Source organism: Rhipicephalus microplus, chromosome X (assembly GCF_043290135.1).
Source record: "Rhipicephalus microplus isolate Deutch F79 chromosome X, USDA_Rmic, whole genome shotgun sequence".
NCBI classification, from domain to species: Eukaryota; Metazoa; Arthropoda; class Arachnida; order Ixodida; family Ixodidae; genus Rhipicephalus; species Rhipicephalus microplus.
The window spans coordinates 294094899-294121322 of NC_134710.1; the positions used below are offsets into that span (position 1 = coordinate 294094899).

General features: G+C 47.3%; 1 protein-coding gene across 2 annotated transcripts in view; it reads left to right on the plus strand.

Annotated features, from left to right (window-relative positions):
• LOC119185974 (uncharacterized) overlaps positions 1-26424 on the plus strand; it is a 123649-nt gene that overhangs the window by 6755 nt on the left and 90470 nt on the right. For both annotated transcript variants that reach the window (XM_075879362.1, XM_075879363.1), the window contains exons 3-4: positions 3691-3847; positions 12580-12663. In XM_075879362.1, coding sequence (XP_075735477.1) covers positions 3691-3847; positions 12580-12663 — 241 coding nt within the window. The remainder of the gene's footprint in view (positions 1-3690; positions 3848-12579; positions 12664-26424) is intronic.

Sequence of the window (26424 nt, forward strand, 5' to 3'; positions counted from 1 at the left end):
TGAAAGTGAAATAACTAAAATAATAAGGAAGGGGTGAATTACATTCGTCCAACACTTTCAAATCATGAATCGTATTATACCCCAAATACTCAAGATAAAGGTCTATAACATCTGTAATTTTTCGGTACTTTTCTATAGAGCCGAAACCTTGAAAATTACAGAGAGAGTTCAGCTTATATTGAGGAAGATGCAGCGACTGATGCGAAGGACAATAATAGGTGTAACTTTGAGAGAGAAAAGAGCGCAGAGAGGGTGTGGTAAGAAACTGGGGTTAAGGATACCATAGGGTTAATCAAGAAGCAGGAGAAATGAGGGCCGATCACGTAGCGTCTTGGCAGGATAAGCACTGGTTATTAAGAATAACTGACTGAATTTTCACCGAAGGTCAATGCACGAGAAGGAGACAGAAATTTGGGTGGGCCGATGAGATTTATATGTTCGCAAGTGTAACGAGGCAGCAGAAAGCACAAGACCATGTTGGTTAGCGGTTCATCAAGGAGGCCTTTTCCCTGCAGTGGAAGTAGTAAGCTGCTGCTGATGATGAGCATTGATGTTTGATCTTCACTGAAAATTGCTGACAAAAAATTTAACCCATCTGCAATACGGGTATGGTGCTCGATGTCACGGCAATAAGCTATTGCGATGGGACAACCGATATATGAAAATTCTATCCAGGCAAAACAGCGATGGTTGGGAGCATAGTTCGCAATTATGTTACGTTGTAAGTGGCTATAGGTCATGCCTGGCGCTCACATTATCAATTAGGAAACAAAACAATGCAAAAATATAGACTTAAAAATAGAAAGAACACGAGAAAGAAACACAAACACAAAAAACACAAGAAAAAATGAAGAAAGAAGAGAAAAAATAATTTGCAAAGCTCAGCAAAACAGCGACAGTCGAAGATACGTATAAGTGTATGTCAGCTCCGTTGTCTCTTCAGACATGCGCATTAAGAGGAAGCTACGCATTTTTTTGTTCTTCTTCTTCCCTATAAAATCCAGTTATTTACCAGTCAACGGTGGCTTTGTCGCAATCTGTCTTTGCCGTTTTATACCTGTGTCAACCTAGCAACTAAAGTGCACCTATGGGTCACTCCGCCGTGGTGGTCAAGTGTTAAGGTACTCGGCTGCTGACCAGCAGGGCGCGGGATCAAATCACGGCTGCAGCGGCTGTATTTTCGATGGGGGCGGAAATGCTGTTGGCCCGTGTGCTCCGATTTGGGTTCACGTTGAAGAACAACAGGTGGTCGAAACTTCCGGAGCCCTCTACTACGGTGTCTCTCATATTCAAGTGGTGGTTTCTGGACACTAAACCCCACATACCAATCAAAATGCACCTATGGAGAGTACATACGGTTAAATCGCGCCTAATGAAATTTGAAACAATGCAAGTAGAATACGACTTGCCGGAGGGTATACTATGGTCGGAGCACATTTTAGGAAAACGCATTGCTGCGTCTTGGCTGCTATTGAGTTGCGACGCTAGCAAAAGAACTCCTGCGTCTTTCGGCAACAAAATGAACCATGTTTGATCCCTCGTCATAGCAATCAGTGTAACACTAAAATGATAATTGGATGCTTATTGTACATTGATAGATGAGTGTGCAGAGTCTATAACGTAGATGCACTCAAGTTTACGCTTGGTAGTATAGTACACCACAATCCCGGCGAGTAACACCCATCAACAATGAATAGTGGTAGTGGTGAGAAGATGAGAAAAGGCACCTAATTTCTGCAACCCGGTCGGGAGCACGATGCAGTGCCTAACAACAATGAATACACACACCGTTGTGGTAGCTGCAGATGTTAATGGTGAGAGTATGATCAGTGAAAGAGGTATGATAGCTACAAAAGCGTCGCTGCTGGGGCGCATAATTTGGGCTAAAGTGGCCTCCCGGTGGATTTTTAAAGTACAAGTGAACACCATGGCCAGACTAGATGAAAACGCCCACCGCGTCATGTTGCGTCTGTAGCGCAGCCGTGATCTTTCTCGGGGCGAGCGTAAGCCAAAAACGCGGTGTCACAGCCACTTGAGCCAGGTTAGCGTCGCTGAGTTATTTAGCTATTTTATGTGTAAAGCAGCGTTCATTTGTGGCTGTCGCAGTCCCTCGGTGGTTGTTCGCTCCTCCAACGTTCACTCCCCCAAGCGTAAGCTGAGCGTTTCCGCTGCTTCCTTTTTCCTTTCCCGTTTAGCTCTCAGCCACAGCTCCGTGCTTGTATATATTATTGACCATGCTCACTCCGTTTCATTCTTCTGGCTGCGCTGTAATGTCACTTTGAGGTACATATGTTGTAACACACAAAGCGGAGAGAACGTACACAACATATATAGGCAATTCCACGCATAAATTATTGCCGTAACACCCCGCTGACCAAGAGGAGTGTAATGAACGGAAACATACAAATGGAAACAACCAATGGAAACACAAGTGTGGACACCAGCGCTGCATCGCGCACCCACATGGTTCCCTTTACAGAAAAATTGTGTAAACTTTTCGTTTGGATAGACATTGCGATGGATACTGACGCTTTTGCTAAGGTCACCGCCTTGCTCTACATTAGGTCGTTAAATTATTGCACTTTTATTGGAAACACATCGACTGAGCCGGACGCGCTACGCAGCATGCATTGCAGGGGTTAGTCGCGGAGGCCACAGTAATGAAGAATTACTTCACTTTACTGCTCCAAGACGACAATATAACCCCCCCCAACCGAGAGTACTGTGATTAATTTGGTATATAAGAAGGGCGCGTTTGTAAGCCACTTGATTTGTGGTCATGACACCCTGAATAGTGCGCTCGACACCTCTTACTGTGGACCGAGAGGTCATCGGTTCAAAGCCCGTTGACAGTACTTACCCCTTAACCACGTGTGTAACTCGCCATCTGTCATGTTAAGCACATAACTGCCGTTTTGTCGACGGCATGAGTGACCTTTCTCTCCTTCTCTCTCCCTCACATTTATTCCTCTTATTCCTTCTCCAGTGCAAGGTAACCAACCAGGTTCATCCATGGTTAACCTCCCTGCCTTTCTTTCATCCTTATTCTCTCTTCTTTAACATATGATCGCGTATATACTTGACATATGATTATGTTCAGTGACGTATTTTCGTGGTGGAAATACGTCACTGAAATCTTGGGGGGCCCCGACATAAAGAACTGCTTTCGTGTTAAACTTTGTTTTTCTATATAATTGAACGTAAAATAATCGCATTCCTCAACTCCCTTTTTCCTTTTCACCCACATCTGCTGGAAACATCCTCACAGTCCACCGCATAGCATCTCTTTTCTACAAGTGCGCTCTGTTTTTCTGTTTAGCACCGCCTACCGTAAAGTGTTACTAAGGCTGTAGAAGATAACTGCCCAGAAGTGCACTTAACGTCACCAAGCGGAATAAAATTAATCGCATAGTATTTAGAGAGCTCACTCTCGTGCACATTTTATCAGAACGCTAGAAATACTAACTCTTAGAGAAAATCTTTAAGCAAAAAATAAAATGTAGTACTAACATATATATATATATATATATATATATATATATATATATATATATATATATATATATATATATATATATATATATATATATATATATATGAGACCGCTGAGACCATAGTGCCGTTAAGCTGGTCGCTAATATCTCTGGCAAAGCTCCCTAATGCTGAGCCCTGTGTGACATCTTTTTCTAGATCGCATCCACAACCCGCGCCCCGAAACCCAACCGTGAGGTGACGGTCCTTTCAGGGGTATTCATGCAGCCTAAACCCATGGAGTCTTTCTCAAAACCCTGCAAGCCTATGGAAGATCTTGCACGAGTGACCACGACCCCCAAATACCTCCTACCAGGTAGTCACTCTCAAGTTTTTGCTATTTTTTAGCCTTTACAAACTTCTATCAATTGGAATTATTCATTTATTGCATATACTATTAGGAGACACAGAAGAAAAATTGAATCACCTGATACCGACGAACTAAGGTGGAAGCGTCAAATGCCTTATCGCTTGCGAAGAGTGACCCTAGGCGGCGTTAGCAGTAGTCCACGAAAAATTGTAATGGCGTTAACATATCATATCAGGACGTCGCTATGGCGTCATCTGACATGAAGTGACTTGATGACGTCGTCACACGACATCGGCGCTTGCCGACAGGTGGGTCGATTTCTGAAGCAGTGAGAAATTAGGTGCAGAGAACTTTTGCTGGAAGAGGGGGGTAAAACATCGACTGACAGCAAAATGATGGCTTTCCATTTGATGAAAATGCCTCTCCACGCGTGCAGCCACACTATATACACGGCCCGAGTCAGCCTGTTTTTTTTTTATCTCTTAGGTCGAAGAACATCGTGATTGATGCATAATTGCTGATATTACAAAGACCTTCGATACCCCACCCACATGCCACTTCTTGAGTCGCGCAAAGTGCGTGCTAGCCAGGCACTGCACGTTTCAGGAACCGCGCAGCTTGAACAATCCAGACATTTGCTCTATTAATGGCACTTATCAACAGAAACACGAACGTGTTTGTAAATGTGTTGCGCGAGTGAGGACCGCATTGTCTGTAGGTGACCATTTCGTGGAACGTTGTCTCTACCATGAATTAGCATTGAGTGAGACGGCTGCAAATCGACATGCATCTGCACCCATCATACATGCTCGTGAGTTTTCAAAATAGGTTAAAACGACAATAATGGGTGCTTTGGCATGTTATTCGTGTGACTCATGCCACATCGTGATCACGTGGCACACTTTATATACGCGGTGATTGGTCAATGCGCTGTGTCGGTTTTGTAATCGACACTTGCAACGCAAGTCGGTTTCCTCAAACGAAGCATCTGTGAAGAGGTTTATTAGCCGTTAAAGGCAGCGACGAGACAGCGTGATGAACCGTCCAGCGATCGGCACAGCAACGAACCGAAGCACGAGCCGAGAGAGCCGGGCGTTGGCGATGCTGCTCGCTGCAGGCACATCTTCTTCTTCACAATCGCCCCCGCTGAAAAAGGAGCCATCCTGGCGAGTTAAGAAGTTTCAGGCAAAGGCTCATGGTACGGTTTCAGTCGGGAAACATGGACGATGTCACGTGCACGCCGGCGCATGTCGTCCGATCGGGAAACTGGTTCAATTAGGAAATTAACCGGAGAGGTTTTCTCCAAAACGGTGTAAGGCCCCTCGTACCGGGGGACAAGTTTCGAGGAGAGTCCCGGTGTTTGGTATGGGATGGCAAGCCACACAAGAGACCCTGGGGCGTAGCTGGGATCCGGAAGAGAGGTGCTACGGGTTTCTTTCTGGCGTTGTTGCTCTTCCGACGTGAACGTACGGGCGAGCTGGCGGCACTCTTCGGCTTGTCTAGCAGCATCGGAGATAGGTGGACACTCGGAAGCATCAGGACGGTAGGGAAGTAGGGTATCGATTGTATGGGAAGGCTCACGTCCGTAAAGAAGAAAGAAAGGTGAGAATCCCGTGGTGGTTTGTACTGCGGTGTTATATGCGAACGTGACGTATGGGAGAACATGGTCCCAGTTGCTATGATCAGATGCCACGTACATTGAGAGCATATCACCTAGCGTGCGGTTGAACCGTTCCGTTAGTCCGTTAGTCTGCGGGTGGTATGCTGTCGTTTTCCGATGAATGACGTGGCATTCCGAAAGCAGAGTTTCGACGACCTCGGAAAGGAAAGCGCGGCCTCTGTCACTAAGGAGCTCTCGAGGTGCACCATGTCGAAGGATAAAGCGTTGCAAAATGAAAGAGGCGACATCCTGAGCTGTAGCGCTCGGCAAAGCGGCTGTTTCGGCGTAGCGTGTCAGGTGGTCAACCGCCACTATAATCCACCGATTACCATCTGGTGTCAATGGAAGGGGAGCGTAGAGGTCAACGCCGACGCGATCAAATGGCTTGGCAGGACATGGAAGTGGCTGCAATGCGCCAGTCGCACGTGGCAGTGTTGATTTACGTCGCTGGCAGTCAGGACAGCACTGCACGAATTTACGTACAAAATTGTACATGCCGCGCCAGTAATAGCGATGGCGAAGGCGTTCATATGTTTTGAACACTCCGGCGTGGCCACATTGTGGATCGTCGTGAAGGGAGGCGCATACTTGCGATCGTAAAGTGCGTGGAATGACCAGCAACCACCGGCGGCCATCGGGAGCGTAGTTGCGTCGATGAAGAAGTTGATCGCGGATGGCGAAATGGAAAGCTTGACGTCGGAGGGATCGAGATACTGGAAGGTTGGGCGTGCCAGATAAATATTCGATAAGAGAGGCGATCCACGGGTCACGACGTTGTTCGGTGGCAATCGAGTCGAGATTTAGCGATGACAAGGTCTGGAGGCAAGTGTTTCCGCACGTCTGATCTGGTGGTAAAGGTGAGCGGGACAGGGCATCAGCGTCAGAGTGTTTGCGTCCGCAGCGGTATACGACGCGAATGTCGTACTCCTGGATGCGGAGTGCCCATCGCGCAAGGCGGCCAGAAGGGTCTTTCAACGTGGAGAGCCAGCAAAGCGCGTGGTGATCAGTTACTAGATCGAACGGGCGGCCGTATAAGTACGGCCGGAACTTTCCAAGCGCCCACACCAGAGCCAAACACTCTTTTTCTGTCACGCTGTAATTAGTTTCGGCTTTCGTCAGAGTGCGGCTTGCGTAGGCTACAACGTATTCTGAATAGCCGGGCTTTCGTTGAGCGAGGACCGCGCCTAGCCCGACGCCGCTGGCGTCGGTGTGCACTTCGGTAGGAGCCGTCGGGTCGAAGTGGCGAAGAATAGGTGGGGAAGTGAGCAGACGGCGCAGAGTAGTGAAGGCAACGTCACACGCAGGGGACCAGGAGGTGAGGTTCACGTCACCGCGAAGAAGCCGGGTTAACGGTGACATGATAGATGCAAAATTTCGAACAAAGCGCCGGAAATAGGAGCATAGGCCTACAAAACTGCGAAGTTCTTTCATGGTCGTCGGCTTGGGAAATTCTGCGACTGCTCGAAGTTTTGCTGGGTCTGGTAATACGCCGTGCTTGGACACGATGTGGCCTAGGATGACGAGCTCGCGTGCAGCGAAGCGGCATTTTTTCAGGTTAAGCTGCAGTCCAGCGTTGGTCAGACAACTCAAAACGTGCCTGAGGCGAAGGAGGTGCGTAGGAAAGTCGTGGGAGAAAACCACGACATCGTCGAGGTAACAGAGGCACATATTCCATTTGAGGCCACGTAGCGTATTATCCATAAGACGCTCAAACGTGGCAGGCGCGTTACAAAGCCCAAAGGGCATGACGTTAAATTCATATAGTCCGTCTGGTGTAATAAATGCCGTTTTTTGGCGATCGGCTTCTGCCATTGGGACCTGCCAGTAGCCAGACCGCAAATCTAGCGACGAGAAAAATTCCGCTCCGTGAAGGGTGTCAATGGCGTCATCAATGCGCGGCAAAGGATAGACGTCCTTGCGGGTTATCTTATTCAAACGACGATAGTCCACGCAAAATCGGATAGATCCGTCTTTCTTACGCACCAGGACGACGGGAGATGCCCAGGGACTGTGGGATGGTCGAATGACGTCTCTACAAAGCATATCTTCAACTTGATCGTTGATGACGCGGCGCTCTTCAGCGGAGACACGGTATGGTCTTTGACGCAGTGGCTGGTGTAGGCCGGTGTCAACATGATGTTTGACTTGTGATGTGCGGCCCAGTTGAGGTTGCGACACATCGAACGAACTCCTGAACTCACGCAGAAGATTCAGCAGGTCGGCATGTTCGGTGGGAGTGAGAGTGTCGGCGATGGCGCTGGAAAATGTATCATCGGACGACTCCCCGAGTGCCGACAGTGCTTTGGGGTGGTCGCAGTAGTCGTCCGGGACATCAAACAAAAACGAAGGGTCGAGATCCTGCACGCGGCCGAGACATTCCCCCGCAAGCAATGTGACAGGTGTGGAAAGCGGATTGCTTACGAACATGTTGCTTCTTCCGGCGGCAAGATCAATTGTTGCGAAAGGCAGCGGCAAAGCTCGACGACATTTTAAGATATCGGAAGGCATAAAAAGAACTGTAGCGTCAGTGTAGGCGTTGCATGAAACGGGAACAAGGGCGAAATTTCCAGGCGGAATATCGGTATCTTCATGAACGAGCAACTTCGGCGGCTGATGAGGAGCGTCCAGTAATGGGACATCACACAAGGGTGAAAACTCAACTTCGGCGCGTGCGCAGTCTATGACGGCATTATGGCGGGATAGGAAGTCCCACCCGAGGATGACGTCATGCGAACAGACAGGAAGAACAATAAACTCCACGATGTAAAGAATGCCTTCGATGGAGACTCTTGCAGTGCAAGCTGCGAGAGGCGTTACTTGCTGTGCGCTTGCGGTGTGAAGCGACAGTCCCGAAAGCGGCGTCGTTACTTTGCGTAATAAACGGCAGAGATTAGCGGCAATAACAGAAACAGCGGCGCCAGTGTCGACAAGGGCGAAAGTACAATAACCTTCAACAGTTACTGCGACCACGTTAGCAGGAGAGGAGCGAGGGCTTAGACAGTTCGAAAACGGCGCAGTTCTTGCCTCTTGAACTGCGTTGCTTAGTTTTCCTGGTCAGAAGGTCTGGGCCGGCGACGCATTGGGGAGGGCGATCGCCGACGAGGAGAGGGTGCGCGCGGCGTCACGAAGTCGGGGTCGTTAGGAGGGGCATAGCGAGGTGACGACACCGGCCCGTATTGCGCGAAGGGTTGGCTGCCGGGTTGCGACGATCGGACATAGTCGCCGAACGTCTGAGGTCGACGGCGGCAGTAGCGGGCAACGTGTCCGGGAGTAAAGCAGGCGTAGCATATCGGTCGGTTATCACGCGTCCTCCAAGAATTGGCTACTGGTGGTGCCGCCCAAGGTGCAGTATAAGCAGCTGGGTGTGCGGGCTGTGAGCGCGAGGTATAGGGTGGTTGCGGAAGCCTACGCACAGCGTCTGCATATGTGAACGGCGCTGCTACAGGCTGTATCACTTGCGAGCAGGCGACAGGAGGAGCCACAGGCTGCGCTGCATACGTTAGGGGCGCGGCCACAGGCTGCACGGCTGGCGGATAGGCGACAGGAGGGCCTACCAGCTGCGCGGCACGCTGGCAGTGGGCAAGGCTGGATAGAGGCGGCTCGTGGTGCGCAACAGGAACAGCTTGGGCAACCTCTTCCGAAATAGCAGTGCGAAGCGGGGCAGGTAGACGGGTGGTGGTCTCGTGAGTGAAGGGCACTAGGGAAAGTTGGCGGGCGACTTCCTCACGGACGAAGGCTCGAACTTGCTGAAGCAGCGGTGAATTGTCGGGCAGGGTGTCAAAACTGCACAGTGACTGACCACCATGCTGAGGCTGCCGAGTCAGAGTGCGTTGCTTGTTCAACTCGTCGTAGCTCTGACACAAGCTGACGACTTCGGAAACTGTGCTCGGATTCCTTGCCAAGAGCATTTGAAATGCGCCGTCGTCGATGCCCGTTGCTGTTAATCCCCGTTGCTACACCCTGGAGCTGCGAAGCCGCACGCTACCACCTGTCATGACTACCCCGCACCTCCACCAAATGTGAAGAGGTTTATTAGCCGTTAAAGGCAGCGACGAGACAGCGTGATGAACCGTCCAGCGATCGGCACAGCAACGAACCGAAGCACGAGCCGAGAGAGCCGGGCGTTGGCGATGCTGCTCGCTGCAGGCACATCTTCTTCTTCACACATCTGACAGAGAGAGACCTGTTTTATATTTTGCAGAACAAAAAAAGTAGCCTTGCCATTCGCACAGCGCACTGGTGGTCGGTCGATACAGCGGTCGCCAAGCTAATCCCAAGTGCTTCATAGCACGCAGCCGACACAAAGCGACGCCTTTCACGCGTAAAAAAGGCTTCGTTACACTCGTGACGCCAAGGCACTGGTTGATGTCATTTGAACATGCCTTGAAAAGTCATGAACATGCATTTAGGGCGGGGATACATCACAACATCTACCCCCTTACTGAACGAAAATTCATGGTTATGACTAAGTTCCTCAAATTGAACCCTTACACAATGCGGTGTGCACTCGAGCGACGGATTCGCAAACATGCTGGTCTTTCTCTTTCTAAATCATAACGAGAAAACCCTCGATAGGGGTGACGGCTGAATGAAGCGAACGTTTTAGGTACTGATTCTTTTTTTTTTAATTTAAAGGCACGCATTCTATCTCTCGATTTCTCAAAGTCGGCTTGTTACGCGGTTGCGATACAACGTATTTTCGGTGAACAAGAAGTAGTTTGAGGCGAATTGTGCCAGTGGTAAATCAAAACGAGTAAGGTAAGATAAGGCAAAAAATTCTCACAGAGTTACACATTTAGCCAGTGTGTTTTTGAGATGCTTGTGGTGCGGTTTCGACGTGATGGTGTAGCCACTTCTGTGCAGCAAGGAAATGCTGCTAAAGATTATTATGCTTCTAAAACAGCTAGTTCATTGCCATTAAGTTCGCGAAATATAGCATGACATCGAGAGTACAATAATGTGCGAAATCACTTGCACCAATCAGACCACTACTGATTTGGTGAATCTTGTAATTTAGTGGAAAGTTTTTGCAGAGAGTTTCAACTAGGTATGTACATTGTGTTTTAACTACAGTACTTCGCAAGTAGTGTCAATAAAGTTCTCATACAGCAAGATATCTGCCTGAAGAATTGTGATATTTGCAAACATTGTACGTGCGAATATGTTTATAAGCATTTTTGCATATGATACCGAAAATGTGCCTATACAGCGCATTAACAGTTGTGCATTTAGACGAGAAAACAAAGTGATTTCTGTATAATACAGAAGAATTGAATGCAATTGGTTAGTGGCATGGTACATAAAGCAGTAAATGCAGTACCCATTTACAACAAGCTTACGAAAAATATAATGACATGAAGACAAAAAGAGAAATACCGCTATTACATAGACTTCCTTCTGAGGAGTAAAGCTGGTCGAAAAAGATATTCGTTTGACTTTAGCGCAACGGCATACCTAATTTGAATTAACTCGCACCTTATCGTGAATCATTCAAGTCAATTGAAATGGAAAGTTACCATTGTTATCATTGGTACTTTTATTAACCAGCCGGAACAAAAAGAGCAAAAACCGCATTAGGCTTTCTCGCGGTAGTTTTGTTTCGTAAAAGATTCTTCCCGGATAGGTTTAAAGCTATAGCATTGAAGAATTGTCTCGCAGGAATGGCGACATCAGCGTGGGCGTCGCTGGCTCTGAGCGAAAATTCATCATCTTTTCGTTCCGAAAATTTTGATAAAGATGCGCATAAAACAAATCATAAAATTATCTGGTTCTAAAAGAGAATAGAACTCAAGCCGCCTGCAAGCAATACTAGCCTACCACAAAGCCACGTGATTTCTTGAAAGCACTTTAGAGAAAAACAAATCGCCGTATGAATATAATGTAGTGAACACAGTCTCCTTAACGCATCATATATTGAGTGGCTGAAGCGTAGAATTGGGCTAGGTGAGAGAATATGTGATTTATCAATATAATTATAATCTATTGCATGCTGAAGTTTTCCTAATAGATGCTCCGCGCAAAATATTTTAGACAACGAACACAATAGACGAGGACGAGAGTGTTTATTGCCTATTTTTTTGTGCTAAGTAGCTTATTAATGGAGCACAAACAAGCCCAATCCGACACTTTATTTCCAAATGCGGTTCTTGCCGGAAGGGCACTTCTTGCACGTGCCAAACACGAAGCCGAAGGGAAAATATCTGAACACCTAGTGGGTCATTTAAAGGATTACTCCTTAGGAAGCGCTCACAGATGTTCAATTGTCTTCAGCGGCAGCAACAAACGACGAAATAAATGGCTGCGTAGGTTCGCCTGTTGCCCTGCAGCCGCGTAGTGAGCACTTCACTGACTCGCACAAGAAATAATTACGACATAGCGGCCACTTGGCCACCCTGCTCGCAATACGTATTCTGTCGTTCTACGAAGAGGGCAGTGTTCCGTGCAGTGGCGTTCGCTTCTTTGCAACACGCTCGAGGCATAAACCGAACACTCAAGGAGCAAGGAGGCCCACGAGGCCCGATTATGTTCTCGCGATTTGTTCTTGAAGGCGAAGCTCAACCGTCCTTCAATATTTAAAATATACTATAGAGAATGATGTCTTACTTACTACTTGTTGTGTGATATGTAAATCAACTTCGGTATGCTCGATGTATTATACATGATGCAGTAGTCTGATTCTTTCGCCCGTTCTCACGTTATCAAGAACACTGCAGCGAGGTACTACAGTATAAAGAACCCACGTGCGCACCCTGTGAAAAATTACCTGTAAGGCGTGTTTTATTGCCGTCCAAAGGTATGAAAAAAAATCCCACATTATGCATACAGCACACACATTGTTACACCGACCATTAATTTTTATCGTTCTTCAACACTCTTAAACAACAATGGTTTTAATTACCTACCAAAAACGGAAAATTCGAAATTCGCATAATCAGTCATCAAGTCTCATAAGTATACATTCATTTAGTGCTTCTAGAAAGCTGCCACAATTTTCTAACACTATTGTTGATAGCTGCTACACAACTGAAAAGGTACACTCTTCTGCGTTTAACAGCACAATTTATTATTAACTTTTCAGCAGAAGGGGCGACCACCAGGTACACAGGACGTACCAGAGCTGGCGTGACGACGGCTGCCGATGCACGCCGCCCGCTGATCACAGGTAAGATATGCATGACGACATTATCAACGTCGAACAACAGCGATCACCAAACACAAATAGCGCCTATAATCAGAAGATGTATGTGTAGAGGAAAGGCTATATGATTATTTTTGTTACCGCCTCTACTTCACGCTTTCGAATAGACGAAATTACCGCATGGCTCGCGCTCCGCGAGCCATGTTTCAATCGTAGCGTGCCTCTTCTTAGCACCCGCGTTGACACCTGGGGTTTTGTTTGTCAAGATTGACGGAATACACAGGCAAACTTAAGGCTATCTTCGGTTGCGAGGACGGTTTCAAAATGCTGTCTAGCTAACACAAAAATATTTATCACAAAGAAAGGGTAATAAAAAAAGCAGAAGTGAAAGCATGTTCCTATTTTGAAATTTTTATTATTTAGTTGAAAAACATGTCACTGACATGTGAGCGGGAGATTAAAAATATGTAATTACACAACACAACAAAATCAACTGCAAACATGAACAAAAACACGTAATAACTTTGGCCGGCCGCGGTGGTCTAGTGGCTAAAGGACTCGGCTGCTGACCCACTGGTCACGGGATTGAATCCTGGCGGCGGCGGCGGCGGCGGCTGCATTTCTGATGGAGGCGGAAATGTTGTATGCCCGTGTGCTCAGATTTCGGTGCAAGTTGAAGAACTCCAGGTGGTCTAAATTTCTGGAGCTCTCCGCTCCACCGTCTCTCATAATCATATGGTGATTTGGGACGTTGAACCTCACATATCAATCCACATATCTGCTTTAAAGGAGTGCCTCTAGGCTAGTCTCAATTTGGTTGAATGTATGTGATGGAAGTTCTAGGTGACTGCAACAATTAATTCAACAGTCAACTAGTCACTGATCGAAAAGCGTGCTATAATGAACCGGATGATAACTAAAATAACTATACTTTGTCGGAAATGGAAAGGGCACCAAGAAAGAAGAAAAAAAGAAAGTGATGGAAAACCTATGCATTTGTCAAGGTTAAACAAGCGAAATTCCGCCTACCAGTATACGCGCAAAAGGCAAGTCTGGCTGCAAGAGGGGTGGTTTGATCACGAGATACAGCTGTGGCGTGCCTTTATTCAGTCTCTGTAGCGTGATGTTCCCCTCGGCCGAAAGGAAATAGCCGCAGTACATGCGCGCCCGTCACGCTAGGTGACCGCATCAGCACCCTAATTAGATTGAATATATCACACGTTACATTTTTGCTTATTAGATCATCTGTATACGAGCTCTATCCAGTGGCAATCGCGTTGCGCATGCGCGTCTCCTCCCCCTCTCGCTTCTCTAGGCATCTCTCTCCGCGGTTTCTTCACACCCATTGCATACGCATGTCCCCTCACCTCTCTCTCCTCTCCTACCTTCCCCCTCCTCGTCTTGCAATGCCGACGCAAGAAGCATCTGCTAGCGAGTTTTTTGATTGAAAGAAACGACTGCTCATGCTGCCGAACCGTTCACTGGCCACCCCGCATACTATAGGCACTGCATCTTGACCTTCGATGTATTGCCGGTGGACGTCTCCTTGAGCGTTGTTGAACAAACAAAATTCGTGATTGCCTTAATCAAAGAGTAAACGACGGCTAATCACTGTGCGCTTTGCACGTCCCCTGGTTTCTCTTTTGCACAACGCCGCGATGAGCACAATTGTCAACGGAAGCAACAGTGCCAGCGTCAGCACTCGCTGCTTCGCTGATACACACGTTTCCTTTAAGCGGAATATTGAGTACTTTTTTTTCTACAAAGTTTATTTCACAAAACGAAAAGCAGCAACTCATCCTCAGTGAGTGGGTTAATTTCGGTATTTGTTAAATGAAGTCTGAGTGCATGTAGAAGTAGTTGCGTCCGTATCTCCGCATATTTCCGGGTGTCACGCTACACCACGCATTTAACATTTCCTTTAGTTAAGGCAATGCGCAAAGTGTGAACGACCAGTAGCTTTTCTTGTGAAACTTGAAACAAATTGCGCAACAGGAGGCATATGTAGGTAAAACGAAATTTTCAGCAGCTAAAACACGCATCACATCAGGCTCTCCTGACATTTGGCTCTCATTAGAAGCTTTGTGTAAGATGCAAATAAACTTCCTTCGAAGACTGAGTCTTACAAAGAAAGTAACATGACGTCTGGAGATGCGATGCGATGCCAGGCAAGTTATTTTTTCGTTCACTTCTCTTTCTTCACAGTTATATTACATTTGTTTCCAAGAACATCCGCCATTTCCTTGGCATAGTAGTCAGTAGGTTCTCAATATTATTGTGTCTAACAAAAAGAACGAGCCAATTACTGCACATTAACCAAGAAACATTTTAAAATCTAGACGAATATATTGCAGAGAAGGATAAAATGGAAAAACTTGCCACGTTTGCGCATCTCCTTTTCCAAAAGTTAGACAAACCTCTTCTTATACAAAATCTTGGCTGCATCGACAATGTTACAATTATCTTGACCAGTGTGTTGACTCCAGTCGTCAGCCCTCTCGCCCCCATTCTACCCCCAAACAAAAAGAGGCCAAATCCACATATTTGGTTATTACGAAAATTTTTCACTTCCTGACACATGAAAATATCTAGGCATGGGCCCGTCTGAGCCACGTAATAAGTGCCGAATTCAACAAAATGATGTACAACGTGTGTGTCATGCGTGGAGTAGTTTCTTTTTCAGCAATTTAGTGAGGCGTGCCGGAAGCAGTTAGCTTATGCAAGCTGTCTATTTCCATTTATTTGTACTCAAATTGTAAGAAATCTTTTCAGTTACTACTGCGTACATGTCTTCGTATTCAGTTTTTTTGAGAGTTTTATTATCACGCGATGGTTCTCAAGCGGGGTCTACTATTTCCTGTGGAACATGAAAACCATCCCGAACGAACAAAAATAACACATTGTATACACTTTAAGAGCTACTATGGCTAGAAACAAGACAGCACAACTTACTGACAAGCTCACGAAGTCGGATTACACAGAAACTTTAGTTTGAACATTCTTTGTCAGATATAAATACAAGAAACATTTTGCTGTGGATGTGTAGATTCGTAACATTACGTCTATTTTCTTCACTGCGAAACGGCCCGGTTTCACTTCCACTTCTAAACGAAGCTCCACCCTGTCTTGCTAGCGAGGTCAAGACAAAATGACGCCGAGGAAACTAAGAAGTAAAAAGAGCACGCTCTAAAACAAAAAAGAAAAGGGTGACGGCACGTGGCTAGAGGATTACGGTTAGTTTTTGGTTGGAAAGCAGCGTTTAGACGCACTGCTTGATCTCTCTAGGCGTATTAGCCCTTAGAACCTGGGTCAGCTACGAACGAAGTCTTCGGAGTGCATAGAAGCTACTGCGGATAATATTTGTAGTCCTTATTTGTAGTGTAGTAATCACGATACCAATGTTAAGAAAGTGGACAAAAGGACAACTTATACCGTCGGTAGTGAGTGAGCCTAAAATTTTCGGAGAACGAGTCAGATGCTTCTCTGATTGTGCTGCTGTGGCACTCATTCTACAATCCGATTTGCCGGGTATTTCTATTCGTCTAAACATGATAGCCTGAGCCAGTGTTGCTGCTAGCCACGTCGGCAAGTGCGCGACTCCTTTTTTTGTTTTTTGCGCCACATACCGTCACGTTGTACGTGAATGTTTAGCGACCTCGAAGCTGAGCAATAAGCCCTCGAATAATCCCTGAAGGCAGTCAAAGCGGGTTTGAGTCATCTATTCTGTTGCTGTCTAGTGTCCGTTTTGTTTATCTCTTTTTTGCTTGTGTCTGCGTCCGGTTCTTTTGTCCTCTACGGATATGAATTTCAGTACCTGAAGGCAACAAGTCTGCTAGAATGAGGTACCTTTCATGAATGAACAAAATATTCTGAATTTATTGAGATATACTCACCTTCCCTAACAAAGAAGTTTGTTCGTATCTCAGTATAATCGCCCTTTACCAGAGTGTTAAGCGGCAGAAAACAATTCTCACATCCTACATTATCTGAAACAAGTAAGTTCTACACGCTAATGACATGTCAATCAATGCTATATATATACTAATGGGGCCGTGCCTATTGAAGCTCTAACGTACCATATTTGCAAGTCTTTTCTGCTGATGCATAGCACCTTTGCAGTACCATCACTATTGTATTTCTATTGAATCTTTTGACCCCTAATTGAGAGACCATTGAACTCACTGTTGTATTAGCTTTTCAGTTTGGGCTAAGCTGACGACTGTTTCAGGAAAGATTCATGGATTAGGTATATATGTCACCTATAGGTTGTTTTCTATGATTGTTTAGCGCAGCCATCTCTTCGGTGGCTAAATGCGAACTTAGCACATTTGAGTCACTCGAGACGTGTCCCGCAGATTCCAAGCGTTTTGTGTCGGCATCGCCACAAGCCTCCTACGCAGCGAGCACACTGTTGAGTTCGACAACGAAGGCCACCAGGGGTAGGCGGATGGGTAAGCGTATCGAGACGTGGCAGCTACATCCCTCTCGAATTAGGCCGTTCAGAAGTATTGAAGGTATTCCAACTGATGGCGAAAATAGTTTTATTTAAATGCGACAGAAACGAGGAGAGTCCCTTTCCTCGTACATGTATGACAACCTTTGCGATAGCCGGGATTCACTGAACAAGTTTTACATCGAGTTGAGACGAACCGGATCTTGAATGATGTAGTGCAATGCACAGCTACCGAAGAGGCATTAGGACTAGAAAATTGGCAGGCAATACTGCACCGACCGTCAAGTGTGCACAACCTGGTTCATTTTTGACAGCATGCACCGCAGCGCTTATAATTTGGAATGAGCAAAATAAATTGCATTTTGCAATAAACGTAGCGCAATTTTATAATGACAATAATGCAGAGGTTGTAACACATTTCATACGTAGTCCAAATATAAACCTGATGATTGCAACAATTTCGTGTGACATTCAATTCTTTAGGTCGCTTTTTGTAAGAGCCACAACAGAAAACACTGGCTCCGTTTCTGCGTTAGATTACAAAACACAAAAAGCTTCATCACCCTCTATGAAATGTCTCGCACAGGGTTAGCACCTGATACATCCCGGTATGTTTATAATGTAAGACAGTAGCAGTGTTAGAGTCTCGACGGCGTTTATTAGGCCGTATCGCCTGATCAACCCTTCGAACGAAGACGACGTTTTTCATGATGATGATTATATACAGATGAAAAAGATGAAGGTCAATCGGTGTCAATATTGTGCTTACACTAATTTCTTCCTCGCGCGGAAGCGGCCAATTAGGCTACTGTTTGTGATTGTGGATTACGGCGCACTAATGGTTTTAAGCGCGACACGTGAACAACCTCGGTACCACGAAAACAGCCGTCGCAAGGCATGACAACAGAGGTTACTGGATAGTTAACAGGTGACGCCTGCTCGACTATAGTGTAGGGGCCGATGAAACGTGAGTGAAGCTTATCACACAGGTCGGGAACCCGCGTTGGGGTCCATGACAGCACTTTGTCTCCAGTATTGAAGGGAACTACGTGGTGAACGCCATCGTAGCGAGTCTTCCGCTCTAGTTGACTTGCCTGTGTATTGAGGTGGACGCGTCAGCGACAATCGACCAGATGAGAGATTAAGTGCTCCCTCGATGACGATGACGAGTTCACAGGGACGTCAAAAAAGATGTTGAGCGGAGATGTTGGTTGACAGCCATGGACGAGAAAGAATGGGGAATAGCCTGTGGTGCGCTTTGTAGCGGTAATGAACGCATATGTCACGAATGGCAGGATGGTATCCAAGTTGGTGTGGTCGGCGTGGATTTACATAGATATCATGCCGGTCAAAGTTCAATGAAGCGCTCTGTGAGGCCGTTAGTCTAGGGATGGTCGCTGGATGTCATCTTATGAATCGTATTACATGCGTGGAGGACATGTTCGAGTAATTTCGAGAGAAACGCTTTGCGTGATCGTTCAATGAGATGCGTGGTTCACCATGTCTTAGGAAGATTGCCTCCAGAAAAAGTGTGGCAATGTCCTCTGCTGATCCTGGAGGAAGTGGAGCTGTTTCGGCGTACCTTGTAAGTGGTCAACTGCTGTGACAATCCAGCGCTTGCCGCTAGCTGATATTGGTAGCGGTCCATACAGGTCAATGCCAATGACATCGAAGGGAGCGTCAGGACACGGAAGAGGTTGTAGAAGACCGGCCGGGAAGGAAGTGGGTCGCCTGCGGCGTTGGCAAAGCGAGCATGACGCAACATATCGCGCTACGCAGTTGGAAAGGCCAGGCCAGGCAAAACGACTACGGATGCGTTCAGACGTTTTTCGAAAACCAAGATGACCAGCCTTGGGGTCATCGCGAAACGCTTCCGATATCTGCGCCCTTAATTAACGAGGAGCAACAGGAACCAAGCGGTGTCCTTTGGGATGAAAGACAAAGCGGTAAAGGATTGAGTTTTAAGGCTTGAAATTCCGCCGCTGTCGATGGGCGCGGGCGTTGGGAGGACGAGATTAGCCTCGAAGGCGCTGCATTATAGAGCGACAGTAAGTGTCGCTGCGTTTGTGGAATGCAAACGTCTCGTTGCCGAAGGTAGAAATAAAATTGACAGCGGCGAGTGAATGAACTGACGGAGACACTTTGATGGATTCACTCACAGTTAGCGACAGGCCAAGAGTGCCTGATGAGGATTGTAAAGGACAGCAGCTAAGGGCATCGGCATCGTTGTGTTTCTTGCCGGATTTGTAGATAACGTCAAACTCGTATTCTTGGAGACGAAGTATCCAGCGACCGAGACGTCCAGACGAATTCTTCAACGTCGACGACCAGCACAAAGCGTGGTGGTCAGTGACAATGGTAAAGTGGCGGCCGTGAAGATATGGTCGAAACTTATGGATGGCCCAGACAACGGCGAGACACTCCTGCTCGGTGATGGTGTAGTTTTTCTCTGCTGCTGTAAGGGTGCGACTAGCATATGCGATCACACGTTCGTCATAACGCTCTGTTCTTTGCAGAAGTCAGGTGCCGAGTCCGTGTCCGCTGGCATCAGTATGGAGGAGAGTGGGTGCGGCGTTATCGAAATGACAAAGCGCTGGCTCAGGTGTAAGGGCACGTTTCAAGGTGCCAATAGCCATTTCGCATTCGTCCGGCCGTATGTATGACGCTCCCGAAGAAAGGAGTTGGTGAAGTGGCGCCGCAATGGTGACGAAGTCTCGTATAAAGCGCCGGAAGTACGACGCAGGGCCAAGAAAGCTGCGGAGCTTTTAGGCACGTTGACGCACCGGGAAGTGAAGAATGGTGATAATCTTGTCGGGATCATGCCGGATTCCATCTGTGCTGACGAGATGTCCGAGTACTTTAATACTTTTGCCAGCAAAGTGGCACTTTTTGGTGTTGAGCTGAAGGCAAGCAGCAGCGAGTCACGTCAGAACTTCATGTAGGCGCTGCAAGTGCTGTTCGAATGTTGAAAAAAATATGACGATGTCGTCAAGGTAACATAAGCACGTTTTCAACTTGAGGCCCCGAAATACAGTGTCTATCAGTCATTCAAACGTTTCTGGCGCATTGCAGAGGCCGAAAGGCATCACGTGAAATTCGTAAAGTTCATCAGGTGTGGCAAAGACAGTTTTTTTCCCTGTCATCCTCGTGCATTGGAATTTGCCAATAACCGGAGCACAGGTCAAAGCTCGAAAAATATTCCGCTCCTTGTAAGGAATCTAAGGCATCATCAATGCGATGCAAGGGATATACGTATTTTCTGGTTACATCGTTTATTGCGCGGTAGTCAACGCAGAATCGCACCGAACCGTCTTTTTTTCGTACGAGAACGACAGGTGACGACCAAGGGCTTAAGGAGGGGCGGATGATATTTTGCTTGAGCATATCAGCAACGTGCTTGTTGATGATCTCGCATTCGCTGGAAGAAACACGGTATGGTCGACGACAGACAATAGAAGTTCCGTCGGTGTGTATGCGATGAGCCACCGCAGAAGTCTTGCTTAGAGCAGTGGAATGTACATCGAAAAAAAAGTGCCGCCATATCCACGAAGTGAATGATGATGAGTGGGTGAAGCTCCGGAGGTAAACCTGGTAAACCATGAATCCTCCGTACATTTTGCCCACTCGATTTTATTGCAACGCTCCACCTAGCGTACGTCGCCGCACTATATCGAACGATGACACGCGCCATATGTGGCATCATTCCTATTTTATAACACCTCGCATCTTTCATAATCAACTACACGTACCGCCGTCTAGTTTATAACATCTTGCATCTTTTGGATGGATGGATGGATGGATGGATGGATGGATGGATGGATGGATGGATGGATGGATGGATGGATCGACGGATGGATGGATGGATGGACGGACGGACGGACGGACGGACGGACGGACGGACGGATGGATATGGCTGTACCCTTTAGATCGGGCGGTGGCTAGCGTAATACCTAATGCCGTCAGCTACAAGTACCGCCATCTAGTGAACACTGCAAGAACTGAACGAGAGGTGGCTACATACAGGGGACGCACAGCCCACGCCTTAAGGAGCTTCGCTCCTAAAAAAATTATGCTTGTTTCGTCTGCTTGCGGGGGAGGGAGATCCGTGCTGATGGCATTGATGAGAGCCGTAGTAGGTGGAGCATCTGTTGGTATTGAACGTGATTTCACCAGACAGGTATCTGAAGCGACTTCAGAGATAGGTTGTGTGTCCACGCGGGAAACTACAACAGTGCCCTAGGTCAGCAGAATCGGCTCATTGGTGATATTCAGTACTGCGAGAAATGCGGTGCCGTCGGAGAAGCGGACAAGACTCGATGAAAGTGCAATCCCTCTGGATAGACAACGGCCTGTTTGACTGACTAGGACGTCACCGTGGTCCATGGAGTCAAACATAACCGTGATAACATGCTCGTGGTTAGGTGGCACAAGGAAGTCATTGGCTGTTCGTAGCGAGTCCCATGAAGATTTCGGGGAAATATCATCCGTTTCTCGCATATGTATGAGTCGTTGTCGACAATAGATTGAAGCAGCAGCATCAGGAAGAAATCCCCATCCTACATTAAGCATAAAAGCACAAGAAGCCAGAACGGAATTGAATATGATGCCGGATCCCATCAATGAAAACTCTAACGGTGCATTGGGCTGATGGCCGTATCTGCGAGTCATTTGCGCTACGTAAGAGAGTGCCAGAATAAGGGGTGGTAACCTTGTGTAGACGAGTACACAAATCCGCATGAATAACAGAAATAGCAGCCCCCGTGTCCACCAATGCCTGAACTGCTACCCCTTCCGCATACACTAATAACAAGTTGGCTAAGCCCTCTGGAGGTCTTTGTGTTTGTTCGAGCGATGAAGCTTTCCCTCCAAAAACTGCACCAGCTAGTTTTCCTAGTGGTAGTCAGAAGTAGGTACAGCCGGTCTCAGAGGAGAAGTTGAGCGTCGCAGAGGTGAAGGGGACCGGCGGGGTCCGGGATAGCAGGGGCGAGGTGCGGCGTGTGGAGAAGTCGGAGAGAAGGAACGTGTCGTAGGGCGTCACTGGTACTGGTTCGGGGATAGCTCCGAATCCTTTTCGTAATCATCGTAGCCACAACGTTCGTCCTGTTGGCGCTTGCGGCAAAATCGTGAAATATGGCCGCGAATGCCACAATAGTAACATATTGGGTGAGGCGAGTGCCAGGGGGCGTAGTGCGCTGGAGCTGTCACAGGCGCTGGTACTGGCGCTGGGACAGGCGAGTGTGGTGAAAATGCTGCTACGTTGACTGCGCAGGAATAGGATGCGCGTGCTGAACCAAGGCAGGTGGTATGGCAGCAACATGTGCATACGTCATGGGTGGTGTTGGTGGTGCCGTAGTGTTCGATGGGAGAGCGCCAGCCATGGATGAGAGCTCTTCTTTGATGATTTCGCACAGACCAGCAGATTGAGAGTGAGGCCGAGGGGCGGGTGCACATGGCAACCCTTGCACTTGAAGTTCCTCGCGAATCAGAGTGAGAATCAGTGCGCGCAAATCCGCATCCGAGGAAGGCAGGCTGCCACTGGCGTCTGGGTAGTCTGGGTGCAATCGAATGGCTTGGAGTTTTTCAAGATGCTGACATGTCGTGATGACGTCCTCAACGGTGGTGGGGTTTTTAACAGCCAGATCGTTAAAGGCGACATGGCCTATCCCTTTGATGATGTGGCGAACACGATCAGCCTCTGTCATCGCCGAGTTCACGCGGTGGCAAAAGGCAAGGCCGTTGTCAGTGTAGGAAGTGTACGTCTCCCCGGGATGTTGGGCACGCCCATCGAACTTTTGTTTCGACACTTCGGAATGAATGTTCGGTTTCCAAAAAATCCTACGGACTTGTTAAGCAAATGTAGGCCAATCCGAAAGCTACCCTCGTGGTTAAAAAACCACGTTTTCGCGACATCGGACAGATAGAAGGCGACGTGACGAAGTTTCTGAGGCTCATCTCATTGGTTATAAACACTGGTCATGTCGTATTCTTTTAGCCATACCTCGACATCGTCGCGTGAAAGACCACAAAATATGGGTGGGTCGCACTGCCAGGCGTTGATCCACGCAGGAATGGTTTCTAGGACAGGGGTGCTGGATGTTCCGGGCAACGGTTCTTGAGCCATGACAACGGACGGGGGTAGCAAGCGGCGACCCGACCGAAGCTCCAGGGGAACGTGACGTCGGAGAGGACTTGGGGATCGAAGCAGCCTCTACCACTCTGTAAGACAGTAGCAGCGTTGGAGTCTCGACGGCGTTTATTAGGCCGAATCAACTGATCATCTCTTCGAACAAAGACGACGTTTTTCGGGATGATGATTATATACAGATGAAGAAGATGAAGGTCAAACGTTGTCAATATTGTGCTTACAATATCTCTATTCAGAATTCCAATTTTGGCATGTCGCCAATCACATCCTCAACTTAAGAAAGGTGCCGTACTTGCTTCTCAATGCGCGCTTGGGGCAACTGTATACATTTGTTGGGAATGTTTTTAAAGCTGTCATCCTATTCAGCCTCACAACAGACGAGAATATGTGCAGTGTGCAGCTAGAGTCACAGGGAAAACAAGACCAGCTGGCCTCTTCAGATGACTTGTTTTTATTGCATATTTGTAATAGATCACGCAAACAACAGCCTTGACTCGTTAACGTAAAAAAACCATGCAGTTCTGTCATGCAGGGAGCTTATTTTTAATGTTTTGTTTCTCCTGGGCTGTGCCTCGGAGAGTTTTTGTTAATAAGGACATAGCTCTTTGTAACAAAAAACCCAAATAAAATTTAATAGAAAAGTAAAAAAGACGAAAATCCCCCACAAAACCGAAACGCTTAATAAACAGTTGACTACACAGGACGAAAATTTCTATAAACACCCAACAAAAAAAGTTCAAACTGTTCAACTAAATCTAAAGTCAGAATGGCTGAGCGGTGGAGTAGAGCAAGATATCAGTGCCTTCACACGCACATGCGGAATTTCGGCGAAAATGAGCAAACCGGAACGCGGTGATTCCGGCTTTAGGAGCGAACGTGGGCTCGCTAGTGGCGATGTTCTAGCGCTAGCTCGAGGCGACGCGTCAAGCAACCTGGGTCAACGTGGCCGGGCAGCTGGACGCACAGCTCGGCACCGCAGCCCGACTGCTTTTGTTCGCCTGTCAGAACGGAAGCCCTCAGGTCCTGGGCAAGAGTTCAGGACCGTATGGCTATGGTCCCCTCGAGTGAAAACACGACGGCAGGAGGCTCCGGCCGGTTGAAGTCTTGGAGGCTCGGGCCCGACACCCGACGGCCCGTCTTCAGCGCCTGGTCTGGTTATGACCTTCCATGGCCAACGTCTTCTTCGATCTACCTCGTTCTTCGCTGCTCAGTCTTCTGCTTCCGCTCTGGCCCACTTGTGCCGTCCTGATTGCAGACGGCTCAAGTTGCGTGGTGCCCATTCATTGGCCCCTAGGATCTTCGAGTCGACTGGTGATTGGGCCACCCTCCTTCTACGTTGTTAACGTAGCGCCCTATTTCCAATGTTTCTTGTCGTTGTCTTCAGCCGGCTTTGTGTCGGCGCCTACACTTGTCTTATTTAGGCGTGGCGGAATTTTACAAGGCACTCGGAACCCTTTCAAATGAGTTTTTCTGTAAAAATTGCTGCTTGGTGCGTGGAACACATCGCTAGGAGCTTTGAACATCAAAGCATTGATTTGATTGATATGTGGGGTTTAACATCCCAAAACCACCATATGATTATGAGAGACGCCGTAATGGAGGGCTGCAAAAATTTCGACCACCTGGGGTTCTTTAACGTGCACTAAAATCTGAGCACACGGGCCTACGACATTTCCGCCTCCATCGGAAATGCAGCCGCCGCAGCCAGGATTTGAACCCACTACCTGTGGGTAAGCAACCGAGCCCCAAAGCCACTAGACCACCACGACGGGGCTAGAACATCAAAGCAAAGTTGCATATACTGATGCGTGTCGCATACAGTCAGGGAGCACACAATGCATGCCAATGTCAAAAAAATAGGTGGACACCTGTACCAGTGTACTTGCATATCAACATGGTTAACAAAAACTGACATGTTTTTGTCACTTTGCTGTACCAATACAATCCTAGCCATTGTACATATGCTCACTTTGCTTTCACAATATCTGGACCCGTTTAGTCTCAAAGACTGGTCTCATTGTGCCACGTATTATTTGTACCTAACCAACAACACACATAGGATACAATGGTTATCTCGATAATTCATTGAACCAAAGCTTTCACTGTACACATTAGTAAATGCCAGAAAATTGACAACTTGTTATATTGAACCAAAATATCTGTAAATAATCTGACAGTACAGCTCAAATGCAAGTTCACAACTAGTACCACTACCTGTAAAAATATGTTTCTCCGCACGAGATACTTCAAATCGACCTACGCAAAGTCTATTCATGTCATATCAAACCTAGCACTTTTCATCGTTCAACTGGCTAAGCGTCAAACACAAGTACGCAACAAACAGGGCTACGTGCAAAACATTTATGTCTTTTTTCCTGAGTGGAAAGTCCTTAATGAGCCACCATTTAAAACAACAGCACTCAAGTAACAGCATCCCAAACAAAACGCTTCATTTTTTTTAGCAAGTATACAACAACAATGAAAGCTCAACGCCTTCAAGCGCATTCAATGAGGCACAAGTGTTGCGACCAACAAGAACAAGAAACTGACCAGACAGTGAACCGGATTCCACACCCGAACGTAGAAGATTCAACCCAAATGCGAAGCGTTGCCTCCCGGCGCACAGAGACAGGAGCGTCTGAACATCTTACTTCACCCGAACGGTTTCCTCTGTCTCACAGTCTAAACAATGCGCACTTTGAGTGCCCTCTGTAACCTGAGACGTGAGGCGAAGTGCATGAATTGCTTCGCTTCCTAAAGTTGAATGTTCTTGCAATCGGTTATCATGGTTTGCTTCGGCTTAAACTTTTTTGTGGTGTTCAGTGCTGTTCACTTTCTCAAAATGGACATTCTGTTTCGCCACGTGTCCATATGCTAAAGGCCAACATCTGACTCGATACTTACTTGGACGAGTGCTTCTGCACTCCCATTCTGCTTTCTGAGGCAAATAGTGCTGCCACTATTCAGTAAACTAACATTCCCTTTCTCTATGAGCGCGATATACGTATGATCCAGGACCATCGACGGGGTGCCTTTTGCTACCTTTACCGATTGAAAAGTATCAGTGGCCACCATTTTGGAGCCTTTGTGGTGTTTGCTGTCATCATCCCAGTGACGTTTTAGCGCTCCTTCAATTGAGCTTCTGAGAGGTAGCCAGTAATGTGCTCGGCTTTTGAGACATTATTAG